Genomic DNA, 12,367 nt, shown 5'->3' with positions numbered 1-12,367 from the left:
GCTAATTAAGAAAACCAGTCAAGGGACCCTCTTCGTCCTGGTCTAAGTTTACCGCCAGCAGCACCCGCGTCGCATCGTGGGTCAAAAACGGACACAGCCCACAGGAAGTGAACGCCAAGGCAGCCAAACCAATTCCAGATAATGAGTAGGAAACAAGCCCCCTCAACCAACGAGGTGGTATGCCATGTGGTAAGCGGGGTCCTGTGTCAAGCTGAAGGCCCAGGATCGAATCCCTCTGACACATAGGGGCGGCTGTTGTTCTGGTAGGGGTCAGCCTAACCCCAGCTTGCTTATCAAAAAAAAAAAAAAAAACAAGCTCCCTCGAGCCCAATAGCAACGCCCATGGCCTTGTGATGATGGCACCAGTACTAGTTGTATATGGGATTGCACGAAGCAAAGTTGATGCAGAAATCCCCCAACCCCCACCTTGCAACGACTTTGTCTTCGAGTCTTTGACATCATCATCAGCCTTGGCCGCGAGGGACATAGATGTCTCTCTCTCTTCTCCTTAACCGGTTAAGTTTCTCTCTCGGCGGGTTTCTGCTGCTGCTCATCGATCTGTCCCTTCGTCCCGTCGGTCAGGGTCCCCGATGGAGGGTTCGGGAGGGAACGATGTGGAGCTGCTGTCTAAGACCTTGCAGGTGGAGCACAAGCTCTTCTACTTCGATCTCAAGGAGAACCCTCGAGGCCGCTACCTCAAAATCTCCGAGAAGACGTCCGCTACCAGGTCCACCATCATCGTCCCCGTCAACGGCATTGTCTACTTCCTAGATCTCTTCAATTACTACGTCAATTCCGACGAGCAGGACGCTTTCAGCAAAGAGTTGCAACTGGATACCAAGGTCTCTCCCTTTTCCCCTCATTTTTCCTTTTAATATGATGGTCTGAATCTGAATCTGATTTTGACCAAGAGAAGTGATGCTGAATTTTATTGATTCCCATAATAGGTATTCTACTTTGACATTGGGGAGAATAAAAGAGGTCGTTTTTTAAAGGTAAATTCACTCTTATTCATGTGCTTTTCCACTCCCTCCCTTCATGTGGTTTTATCCGCCTTAGTGGTTGAATTCTCTTGAATCGCTGGGTATTCTCTATGCATATTGTTGCTGCAGTTCTGCAGAGTTTTTTTTTTCTTTCTTAATACTGGACAGTAAATTAGAGATATGTCATGCTCAGATTAGGAATTTTGTTCTCCTTGCTATCTATTTTTAAGTGTCTGCGAAACTGCAGGCAGCATGTGATCTTTTGCAAGGTTAAATTTGGTCATCATATGTCGTTTGTGTGCATTTCTCTTGAAAAACACATAGAGGGTGCATGTGTCTAAAATATTCCCATTTTGAAAAGCTATAAGAATGAAGAAATCTACCTTTTGTTTAAGGAATCATTTGGGTTCTGAGAGGCCTTTGAATCCGGATGTGGAGATGCGATTTTGAATTATTATCCTCAGGACGTTCGAATGCACCCACTTATCACTAGGAAGGCTGTACTCTTCTTCAGGATGAGGCCCAAGCCCGCAGATGACTGTGATGTTAGTAAGCATCTCAAAAAAATAAGCTAACCTGCTAACGTCATGTGTTCTGTGAAGATAAAGGGAAGGGGAACACTTTTTTTTTTTGGTTTTCTGCAAACTTGTCGAACTTCGGCCTAGAAGCATAGTACTTTTCTTTTTGGAATTCTTGTTTCCTCTTTTAGGTTTTGGGTTTAGCAGAAAAATCTCAGGTCCAAACTGCTAATGCCTTGCATGAGAGAGAGAGAGAGAGAGAGAGAGAGAGAGAGAGAGAGAGAGAGAGAGAGAGAGAGATTCCTTTCCGTTTTCACTTTTACCTTTAAGATCCTAAGGTTCAAGTTTAATAGATCAATATCTCTGATGACATCCAAGTCAATGACTTCATAGGCCACCTTCTTCCTGAGGTAATAGTAGAGAAGCTCTTCATCAGTTGGGTGAAACCTGGGGGAACAGACAGCTGCGCTTTTCCACCCATCATCCCTTACACCAACTGTAAATCCTAGAAAAATTAAGAAGTCAGCTCAGAGCTCTCATAAAGATAGCAACCAAAATCAGAAAACAGAAGAAATAATTCTGAAGCAAAAGTTGAGGACGAATTTAAGCACTTGATCTTAAACTTCCAGCCAAGACACTTAAACCAAAAGATATTAGAGGAAGCACGGACCAAGAAAGGTGACACAACAATGGTCATTTACTAACCAAGATTGAACTCTTGAACCAAGGAAGGAATAATGATTCTAACAGACTGAGATTGACTGTAACCTCATGTTTAAAGTTGTTCAGTATATATCTAGATATTCTAATTGGAAAATATTAGAAAACTAGGGTTTTTGGTTTCAATGACCTTTCTTCCTAAGAAGTGAATTTTTCACTAAAAACCATTGTGAAAGAGGTGGATGCAAAGTTCAAGATCAAGACTGAGATTTTGCTTCGAGCGTTTCACTTAGAACCATGAAGAAATGAACATCTAAAAGGCCAGTAAGTGGGATATGTCTATTCTAATCCTGAAGACTCTAACAAACAAAACAGAAGGATCCATCCTACAAATCCCAAAACTCTGAAAAGTGAATCCAGAAAACAAGACAGAAACCTGCTTCTGCTAAACCCCAAAACCTAAAAGACAAACAAGAACTCCAAAAAGAAAATTAATAAAGGGTAGAAAACTCTCCTCTATGAAGCATAGAACTTCTAAATTGTTGAACTTTGGCCTCAAGCTCATCAAAACTCAATGACTCCAGACTTGTGCATCTGCTTCTTTCTGCTTGACAATTTTTACATCCATCACCTTGGACATTTTGGATAGAGTCCAATCAAGAGCATCTCCTGTTTGTTGTGTTTTAGTATAAAAGGATCGTACTGTCTTGTTCATGCCTCTTAATTGCTGCACAGCTGATACTCTCTTGCCCAATCAGCTTCTTGATACACGAGCCAAAAAGCTTCATGTATCCTTTTCTTCTTGGAATTTAGCTAGGTTGATGGCAGTACCTTGCTCCACAGTCTCTAAAACCATCACAACACTAGCATTATTTATCTTCCATTCATTTCCTCGTTAACTTGAGGTTTTTTCTTTGCCCCATTAATATAGTGCTAAGGCCTTTCCCTTTGATCATCCTTTGCATGAACTGAGCCTAAAACGTGTAGCTGGTCCTATCAAGTTTGATGGGAATCAACTGAATGACATCATTTTTATCCATATCCTCCCAGCTGAAATGAGCCACATCACAAAAGCAATACATATATGCTACTATGGGCAAGAAATGCTCCAAAACAATATGCAGCCCCTCAGTATCTATTCAAAACTCACCAGATCTTCTAAGGTGCAACTCCTCACAACAAAATTATCACTAGTATATCACCAGATGATGCAAATCCATGAGGAAAACTCAAACACACCCTGTCACTCCTTAGTTCCTATTCAAAAGGTCAATGCAGTCCCAAACTACCAATCCCATGACTGCAACAACACCACTGCTATTATTCTGCAAAAATTGGACAGGACTGAAGACTTTTCAAAACAGGCCCATTTCCAAAAATAGAGCAGAAAATATTGAAGAATCAATAACTTGCTGTAGAAAACGTGTAACTTTCTTTCCCTTTGATCATCCTTTGCATGAACTGAGCCTAAAACGTGTAGCTGGTCCTATCAAGTTTGATGGGAATCAACTGAATGCCATCATTTTTATCCATATGCTCCCAGCTGAAATGAGCCACATCACAAAAGCAACACATATATGCTACTATGGGCAAGAAATGCTCCAACACAATATGCAGCCCCTTAGTATCTATTCAAAACTCACCAGATCTTCTAAGGTGCAATTCCTCACAACAAAATTATCACTAGTATATCACCAGATGATGCAAATCCATGGGGGAAAACTGAAATACACTCTGTCACTCCTTAGTTCCTATTCAAAAGGTCAATGCAGTCCCAAACTACAAATCCCATGACTGCAACAACAACACTGCTATTATTCTGCAAAAAATGGACAGGACTGAAGACTTTTCAAAACAGGCTCATTTCCAAAAATAGAGCAGAAAATATTGAAGAATCAATAACTTGCTGTAGAAAGCTTCAAATTAAATGAAACTTGGTTGTACATCCCTTATTCTTAATGCTATTTCAACGGCAAATAATAAGGATTTGAAGAAGGCTACCTCCTGTCGAGTTGTTCAACTTGTAGCTGATGCCACCTCTTTCTAACTCCCAACAATGAAAAGTGGTCTTTCAGTCCAGCCTCCTCTATTCGAGCCCCCTCCTGCTGCTCTAGATGGCTTTTGTACCATCTTCAAGTGTTGGAAAACAAAAGAGGTGTAGTTGTGAGGGAGAACTCCAAGAGAGGTATCCTCATTAGGGTTTAACGACTGATACCTAAGGGATAGGGTTCAACCCCTCTGTTTGACTTAGAATTACATTCTTCACGGATATGCCCTTATAATGTTGACCAACCACAAGTGCACCAAAAATGAATAACAAAAAGCTAAGAATCTCCATAGAACACAACCAACATTAATACTTTCAAAAAGAGACTTGTGGCTTAAAGCGTGCCACCTCAAGAGAGCAATTTACGGGCTCAAACAAGCCTTTTTTTCGATAATCATGCTCAAGCAAGCTTCACACTCCTAGTTGGAGAGTTTTTGTATTATTGTACTTGAACACAGTTCCTACAGAAGTTAAGTAGATTTGTGTGCAAAAAAGATGAGTGCATAAGTATTAATTTGTTGAATGTAGATGACATTGTGATCATACGGAGTTCTCAAGCACTCATGTTTAGGGCTGTCAACAGGTTGGGTATCCGACCCATCAGGGTGTACTTGTCGGATTCAGGTTCATGTTCGGGTTTTGCCGGGTCAAGAAAATGAAATCCCTAACTCGGATCTGTATAATTTGAGGAGCTTACTTTCACTAAGAATGTATAAAACACTCTGTTCAAGCCGAGTCGGGTCGGATATTCGGCAAATATCATAATCCAAACTTGGCTCGCATATTACTCGGATCGGGTGTGAGTTGACGCAAATGATATTCGGGTTGGCATTTTATTGCCCATACCCCAGAAATTCAGGTTTGAGTTGGGTCGGGTACCAACACAAACCTGATCCATTGACAGCCCTGATCATTTCAAATTTTGCATGAAAAGTTCCACATGAAGGAGCTCGGGCCATTAAGATATTTTCTTGGAGTGGAAGTTTATAGAAGGAAAGTCTCTTTATTTTGTCACAACACAAATATGCTCGAGTTTTCATGGACATCTGCAACTATGAATAAAAGCATTTTTGAAGAAGATCTTATTAATTGACCAAAGAGTCGTAGGTCTTGTAGGAGCATTGCATTACCTATCATCACTAGACTAGCCATGATTTTTGTTGTGAATCAAGCATCTTCATATATGCATGCTCTTATAACTTAGTACATGGAGGCTGTGAAAAGAATTCTTCATTATATGAGAGGGATTTTAATGGATGGAATAATTTATGAGGCTACTCAGCAGAGAGCTCTATGTTCCATGCCCTTAATTGTAATTGCCTACTCAGATGCTGATTAGGCCAGTGACCCTAATACTAGAAGATCTACCTCCAGGTATTATGTCGCTTTGGGAGATCACTTGATATCATAGAGCATAAAAAAGCAGAGAACAGTGGTACAGTCTAGCATAGAAGCCGAGTACAAGCCTATGGTTTATTCACTTTATCTTGGATAAGAAATTTATTGATTGCCCTAGTCATTTCAATATCCAAGTCAATTTTATATTCAAATATAAAAGTGCAGTTGCAATATCCTTAAGCCCTGTACAGCCCAGTAAAAAGAAATACATCGAGTTTGATAATCATTTTGTGAGAGGGAAGAATGAGTCATAAGAGTTGGAAACTTGATTTATCCATGGTGGCAAGGATTTCTTGATTTGTTTACAATGACATTAATGAAGGTGAGACATTGGAAATTGTAAAACAAACTCTTTATGGTTGTTAGTTGTTACCTATGCATAACTTGATATGCAAGATTTTCTTTATTTATTGCTTTCTGTAAATTGGTATCTCATATTGGCCTTAGTGTGCTTACTGATATAAATATTGTGTGGTGGACACTTCTATTTGTGTGTAAGATGCCTCCATAATGTTATTGTTATGAATCTGTTCCCACATTCATTGTTTCGATCATGCCAAAACTATTAAAACAGAATGTTGGAAGTTTCTCAAATCTTTCTATGTGTGATCACAGTGAGTGTCATGAAAGTAATGCGGAATCCAAGGCACTCAAAACCCAAATCCAAATACCAACATGCAATACATATGAATGAAAAATAAATACAACAAACACAAGACTTTATGAATAGGTTTCTTCGTTAATATTGAACCTTGAAATACATAAGCCAAAAGAAAAATATTACACAAAATACCTCACTACACAAATACACTCACACGCATGAACTTAAACTACCCATCACTCTCTCACCTACAACAGGCACACACACCCCATATATAGAGAGAAAAGAGAGGAAGAGATAGAGTAAAGAGAGGAGAGAGAAAGTCCTCTTTAGCCACTGGACTAAAAATCTAGTTGTTGGGCTTAGTTCTCAACACAAATCTAGCTGTTGGGCTGAGTTCCGAACAACTAGACTGTTGGGCTTAGTTCCTAACACAAATCTAGTTGTTGGGCTGAGTTCCCAACAACTAGTATAAAGTCAACTTTAGCTGACTTTATAATGAATATATTATATAAATATATATACATACGAAAATGATAGAGTAATCTTAACACCCCCCTCAAACTTACAGTGACTCACCGTGAGTTTGCAATTACGAAAAAAGAACCCATTACATAAAATGTCTTCATTGACTTCATCAAGTTCTTCCATTCGTTGCTTCCTTAAAGGATGCTCTTGATGTTCAATCATATGCTCTATTATAAAAAGGGTCTTTAGGATCTTCAATATCATCAATATTTGATAACATATAAATAGAGCTAACAAAACATTCCTACTATACACATATATCATAAAACATAAAAGATTTCAAAAATAAACTGTCAGTTATATATTATGGAGAGAGGATGGCCAAACACACCAAAAATATAATATATAGAAAATATTTAATAAGTCAATTGAACATTTTCAAAATCATTTTAAAAAATTAATTTTGAAAAATCATTAATTTTTCAAACACAATAGTCATTGAGAGACTCACTTCAATAGATAATTTTAAGAAAACGTAGTTCTTAATTCACAAGAGAACATAATTGTATTATTAACAAAAAAAATGAATCTCAAAGAATATTAATGCATAAAAGGCATGAGATATGGATTTTTCAAACAACATCAATAAGTAACTCACAAAGGAGTTTAACTCATAAGATCCCACACATGAGAGTAAATTTCTTATAGACAATTTTTCTTTTAAGAACGAAACATTTTTACACAGCGAAAGATATAATGATTCAAATCATTCAATAAAGATCAAGACAAGGCAAATATTATAAACATTAATCAACTATTTCATTTTTAGAAGCAATATTAATCATACAACTAATGTATATATGAATGAACCATGAAATAGTTTAGAATCAATTAAAAAGTCACTTATGGACCAATTTCAAGAAATCCTTTCAAGAGATAACAACTTACAAAAAATATGAAGAGATTTAAAATCCCACAAATATCAAGAAACATTTAGACCAAGAAATCTCATAATAGATATAACTCACAAAGAGTCACAAATAAAATATAAGAGATCTTTCATTAATACATGCTTAGAAAAACATTAATTTAATTTATGCAAAACACACAAGACAGTCAATCATGAAACAAATTTAAAATATCTTTGGTCATGCAATTAAAGCATATTCAATGTGAAATGCATGAACATATTTCAATAACCATTTCCCATAAATGAATTTAGAGATTTAAAAATCCCACAAAATACAATAAATGATATTTGTAAATCTTAACACTAGTTCGACCACCACAAGCAATCACCTCACAAGACATCCAAACCTCAAGAATCAAGTGTATCAGCGACTAGAATAAGACTATAATAACAATGCCTAAAGGGCTAAAAAACACAAAAAAAGTATGAATAACCAACATCTCTTGTCTACATAAAATGACACTTAAAACAAGTGTATCAGCGACTAAAAGCAATATTGCCAGTATTGGACTCAAACCCAAATCGATTTTTTCGATAAAAAAAATTGCTGAATCAGCCTATTTAAAAACCAACCTTTTTAACTAAAAATTCTTAAAATCAGAAAAATTTCTAAAAAAATATAGAAAAACTTAAAAATCAGAAAAGTTCAAAGAAAACACAAAAATGAAGCCCAGTAATATGATCCTCCTTGTTGCCATATTTGGTGGCCTATTGTGTATTCTCAATCACTACAGAAAAAGGGGAACTGCTAAAATTTGTAATAAACATGTAAGCAGGGAATCAAAATGACTTCATTAGCAAAAGAATTTAAATCCAAAGCATACGCTCTACCTTCCTGGCCCAATAACCAGTCATATTTCCCAAGAATTTTGCACACCTCCAATGTTGTAGCATGTATAAGCATAGCGCTCATCCCTGAAGAAGTCCCTCACTAACTCTAGTGTAGCATCCTCATAAACCATCCAGTTTAAATTTGGCAGAAACAAGAAGGAAAGAAACCAACCCCAGTTAAGCAAATTGCAACCACACCTGTTTGCAATTCAAAGCGAAGTAAAGAGCATACCTCTGGGTCTCACTGTCATGCCTGATTGCTCATTGTCGGCATTTTTTGATACATCATTTGGCACTAGACTGGAGCTCTATCCTTCATTTCAACCAGCTGCCACAAATGCTCGAAGTCATTGGCATTTATAACCAATATGTCTCTCTGGATCAGCGAAGGACTACACTCTACACTAAATTGAAGTCAGAATTGAAACTTTGAAAAATTTAGCCATATCAAATAAATTTGCCTCAATTAAAAAAAGCAGACAACCCGAATCCCCTAAACAACATTCCATATCAAAGAAAAAGAAAATAAGAAACCGATCACAAGAAATCCCCAAGTCAGGCAATTCAAAACCAAAAAATGTCATAACTAACCGTAATGGCAGCAAGAAAATTACCTGCAATCGATCACTACTGATTGATTCCTGACTGGAGAGAGAGAGAGAGAGAGAGAGAGAGAGAGAGAGAGAGAGAGAGAGAGAGAGACTAGGGTTTACAAGCCTACTAACAAGCAAAAAAAAGGAGGGGGGTGGGTGGGTTCAGACCTACTAGATTAACAGAATCGGGTGCCTTGAATCAAGTCGGCCTGATTGTATACTATGTCACATAGGTGCAAGTGCAGATGCGGCAACACGACACTTTCAAAAAACTTGGGTGCGGGGGTGCGAGTATATATATATATATATATATATATGTCAAACTGGGTCTACTTTGACCCAGGTTGACTTAGACCTGGGTCAAAACTGTTAAGTCAGATCCATAGTGACAAAAGTTAAAAACGGCAAAATCTCAGCAGGCAAAAAACTCGGGAGATTTTGAAATTTTTCATAAATCTCGCATTTTTTTGGCAAAATCTCGGGAATAATACCCAGGTCAAAACTGTTAAGTCATATCCATAGTGACAAAAGTTAAAAATGGCAAAATCTCGGCAGGCAAAAAACTCTGGAGATTTTAAAAATTTTCATAAATCTCGCATTTTTGGCAAAATCTTGGCAATAAAAAATAAATATAAAATATAAAAATATTTTTTATAAGAATATAAATAAAACACATTTAAAAATAAAAATCTTGGGGGTTTTCACAATAAATATCTTTTAAAAATATAAATATCATGATATTTGTGACGGTTTGAAAATCTTGCGAGAAATTGCCGTTTTAAACTTTCAAGCAATTTCTTGCGATATATCAATGATATTTTTATAAATATCGCAATATTTGTCAGAGAGGTCGTATCATATATATATATATATGTATATGATTATTGTTAAAATGTAAACTGTAATATATATTATTTAATATTATTATATTTTCTTTTATTATTTTCTTTTTCTATTTTTCTTTATTTTCTTTTTTAGCATCTAGTTCAATAGAAACTAGATATTTGATCCAGTCAAGTTCCTGTTGGAACAGGAACTTGACTGTGCAAATAGCTGTTGGACTGTAGTCCAACAGCTATAATAAATGCTGTTGGACTATAGTCCAACAACTATAATAATAAATGCTGTTGGACTGTAGTCCAACAGCTATATTAAGAGACGTTGGAATCCAACATCTCTTTTGGAGAGCTCAAAATGAGCTCTCCTCTCTCTTCCACTTTTTTGTATATATAGGGGTGAACCCCTTCAATGTAAAGTACCATGCTTCTTAACCATTTTGTTCATGAATAAAATATTATTTATTTTTCAAGTGTTCTTCCTTTTATACCCTTTCAAGGGTCATGCTTGTAGTGTCTTCAATAGACACTTGTTTGTGAGTTATTTGTGCATTTGTTGAAGACCACCATTTCATCACATGGTATCAAAGCTATGAAATCCTTAGATCTTGAAGTGCTTCTGCCTCGATTTCCGTGCCACATTTACAAAAGGTGTTTCATCACCTTGTTCTTGGCTCAAAAAGATTTGTTTGAAGAAAGGCGAACTTGTGCTACAAAAAATTTGGGTTTTGTATCCTCTCTTATTCCTTTGTCTACTCTTTTTCTTTTCTTTTTATTTTTCTCTCTCTCTCCTCCTATTTATTCCTCTCTTACCCTTGTAAAAGATGGATGACAATGATAAGATCACCATCATTCCTATCAAGCTAAATGATACTAACTATGTAATATGGGCTTCGATTATGAAGCACCACATTTGGGGAAAATGTTTATGGGGTATAGTGGATGGTTCCGATTTGGAACCTAAACTATCTCTTACCAAAAAGAGGGTGGTAAAGAGGTTCCTCTAACGGAAGAAGAGAAGAGTAAGGCGTTAGCCACTTATGAAAAGAAATGTAAAGAATGAAGGATAGGGCATGCAAAAATTATGTCATGGCTCATCAATAGCATAAACATTAAAAAATGCTCTAGTCTAGCTAAGTTTGAGCATGCCGATAAGGCTTGGGAATACCTCAAAAACATGTATTCCCTTAAAGATATTGCACATGTATGCAATTTACAAGATAAAGTTCGGACAATGACTCAAAAAGATAAAACTATTCGAGAATATTATAATGAGTTGTCCGAACTTTGGGAAGAGTTGGCTCTTCTTGAGCCCAAATGGCATTGTGCCGAAGACATCGAGCTTCGCCAAAAGCAACTCGATATGGAACATTTCTATCAATTTGTGAATGGTCTAAGGCCGGAGTTTGAATCCACCAAATCGGCCCTTTTACATCGTGGAAAAATTCCTTCTATTGTTGATACTATAGAAGAGCTCACTATGGAGGAAAATAGACTTAGAAAAAGTACTCCAAAAGTTGATGATGACTCCGTTTTAGCTGTATCTAGACCGGGGAATCATACTCGTACTTACAAGCCGCCTCATTTTGGAAGGCAAAACAACGACTTTGATAAAAGAAAAGTTATTTGTCATCATTGTCATGAACCGGGGCACTATAGGCCTCAATGTCCAAAGTTAAAAAGAAGAGAAGAAAAAAGAGTTGCATCTGTTGAATCTGAGTCAAAAGATCAAGATGCACCTGTGTCTATGGCTCAACTGATGGAAATCCTTCAACCTCTTCTCAAAGGGGTATCCTCCTCAACCGAAGCCTCAACTGGAACGACAATTGCATCTTTCTCCGGTCCAGGTAACTTTCCTTGGCTTTTAGATTCTGGTGCTTCTTTTCATATGACCCCAAATGTTAATAGTCTATCCGAATGTCTTAAAAATAACTCAAGTGTGTCAAAGGTTTTTACAGCCGATGGCACATCTCTTGAAGTAAAAGGAATAGGATGTTTTGAAAATCTTCAAAAATCCAAAAGATTTTTTATCCCAGAAGTTAGATATATCCCTAAACTTAATTTGAATCTCTTATCTGTCTTGCAAATATCTGATTATGGATGTAATATCTCCTTCTCTTCTCATGGTTGTTGGGTACAGGATCGCCAGTCAGGGAAGCTGATTGAGGAAGGCCATAGAGAAGGAGGACTTTATTACATGGACTTTTTGGAATTACCCAAGAATGCATTTTGTTATAATATTCAGAAATTAGAATTGGATTTATGACACAAAAGGCTTGGCCATCCTCATATGTCTAAAATTCAATATTTTCCAAGTTTGGAAAAATTTTGTAATTCTGAAAATTTTTCTTGTAAAGACTGCATTCTTGGCAAAATGAAAAGGTTACCATTTCTTAGTAGAACTTTTGTTTCCTCACGACCACTTGAGTTAATACATTCGGATGTTTGGGGCCCCGCACCAG

General features: G+C 36.9%; 1 protein-coding gene across 2 annotated transcripts in view; it reads left to right on the top strand.

The window, feature by feature from the left end:
• Positions 1-463: 463 nt before the first annotated feature.
• LOC149836376 (transcription factor Pur-alpha 1-like) overlaps positions 464-12,367 on the top strand; it is a 39,474-nt gene continuing 27,570 nt past the window's right edge. For both annotated transcript variants that reach the window (XM_090006970.1, XM_090006971.1), the window contains exons 1-2: positions 464-842; positions 948-995. In XM_090006970.1, coding sequence (XP_089863096.1) covers positions 591-842; positions 948-995 — 300 coding nt within the window. In that variant the 5' untranslated portion in view covers positions 464-590. The remainder of the gene's footprint in view (positions 843-947; positions 996-12,367) is intronic.

This window comes from Nuphar pumila, chromosome 5 (genome assembly GCF_984573655.1).
Source record: "Nuphar pumila chromosome 5, dmNupPumi1.hap1.1, whole genome shotgun sequence".
Classification (NCBI taxonomy): domain Eukaryota; kingdom Viridiplantae; phylum Streptophyta; class Magnoliopsida; order Nymphaeales; family Nymphaeaceae; genus Nuphar; species Nuphar pumila.
This window is presented reverse-complemented; position numbering and strand designations above follow the sequence as displayed.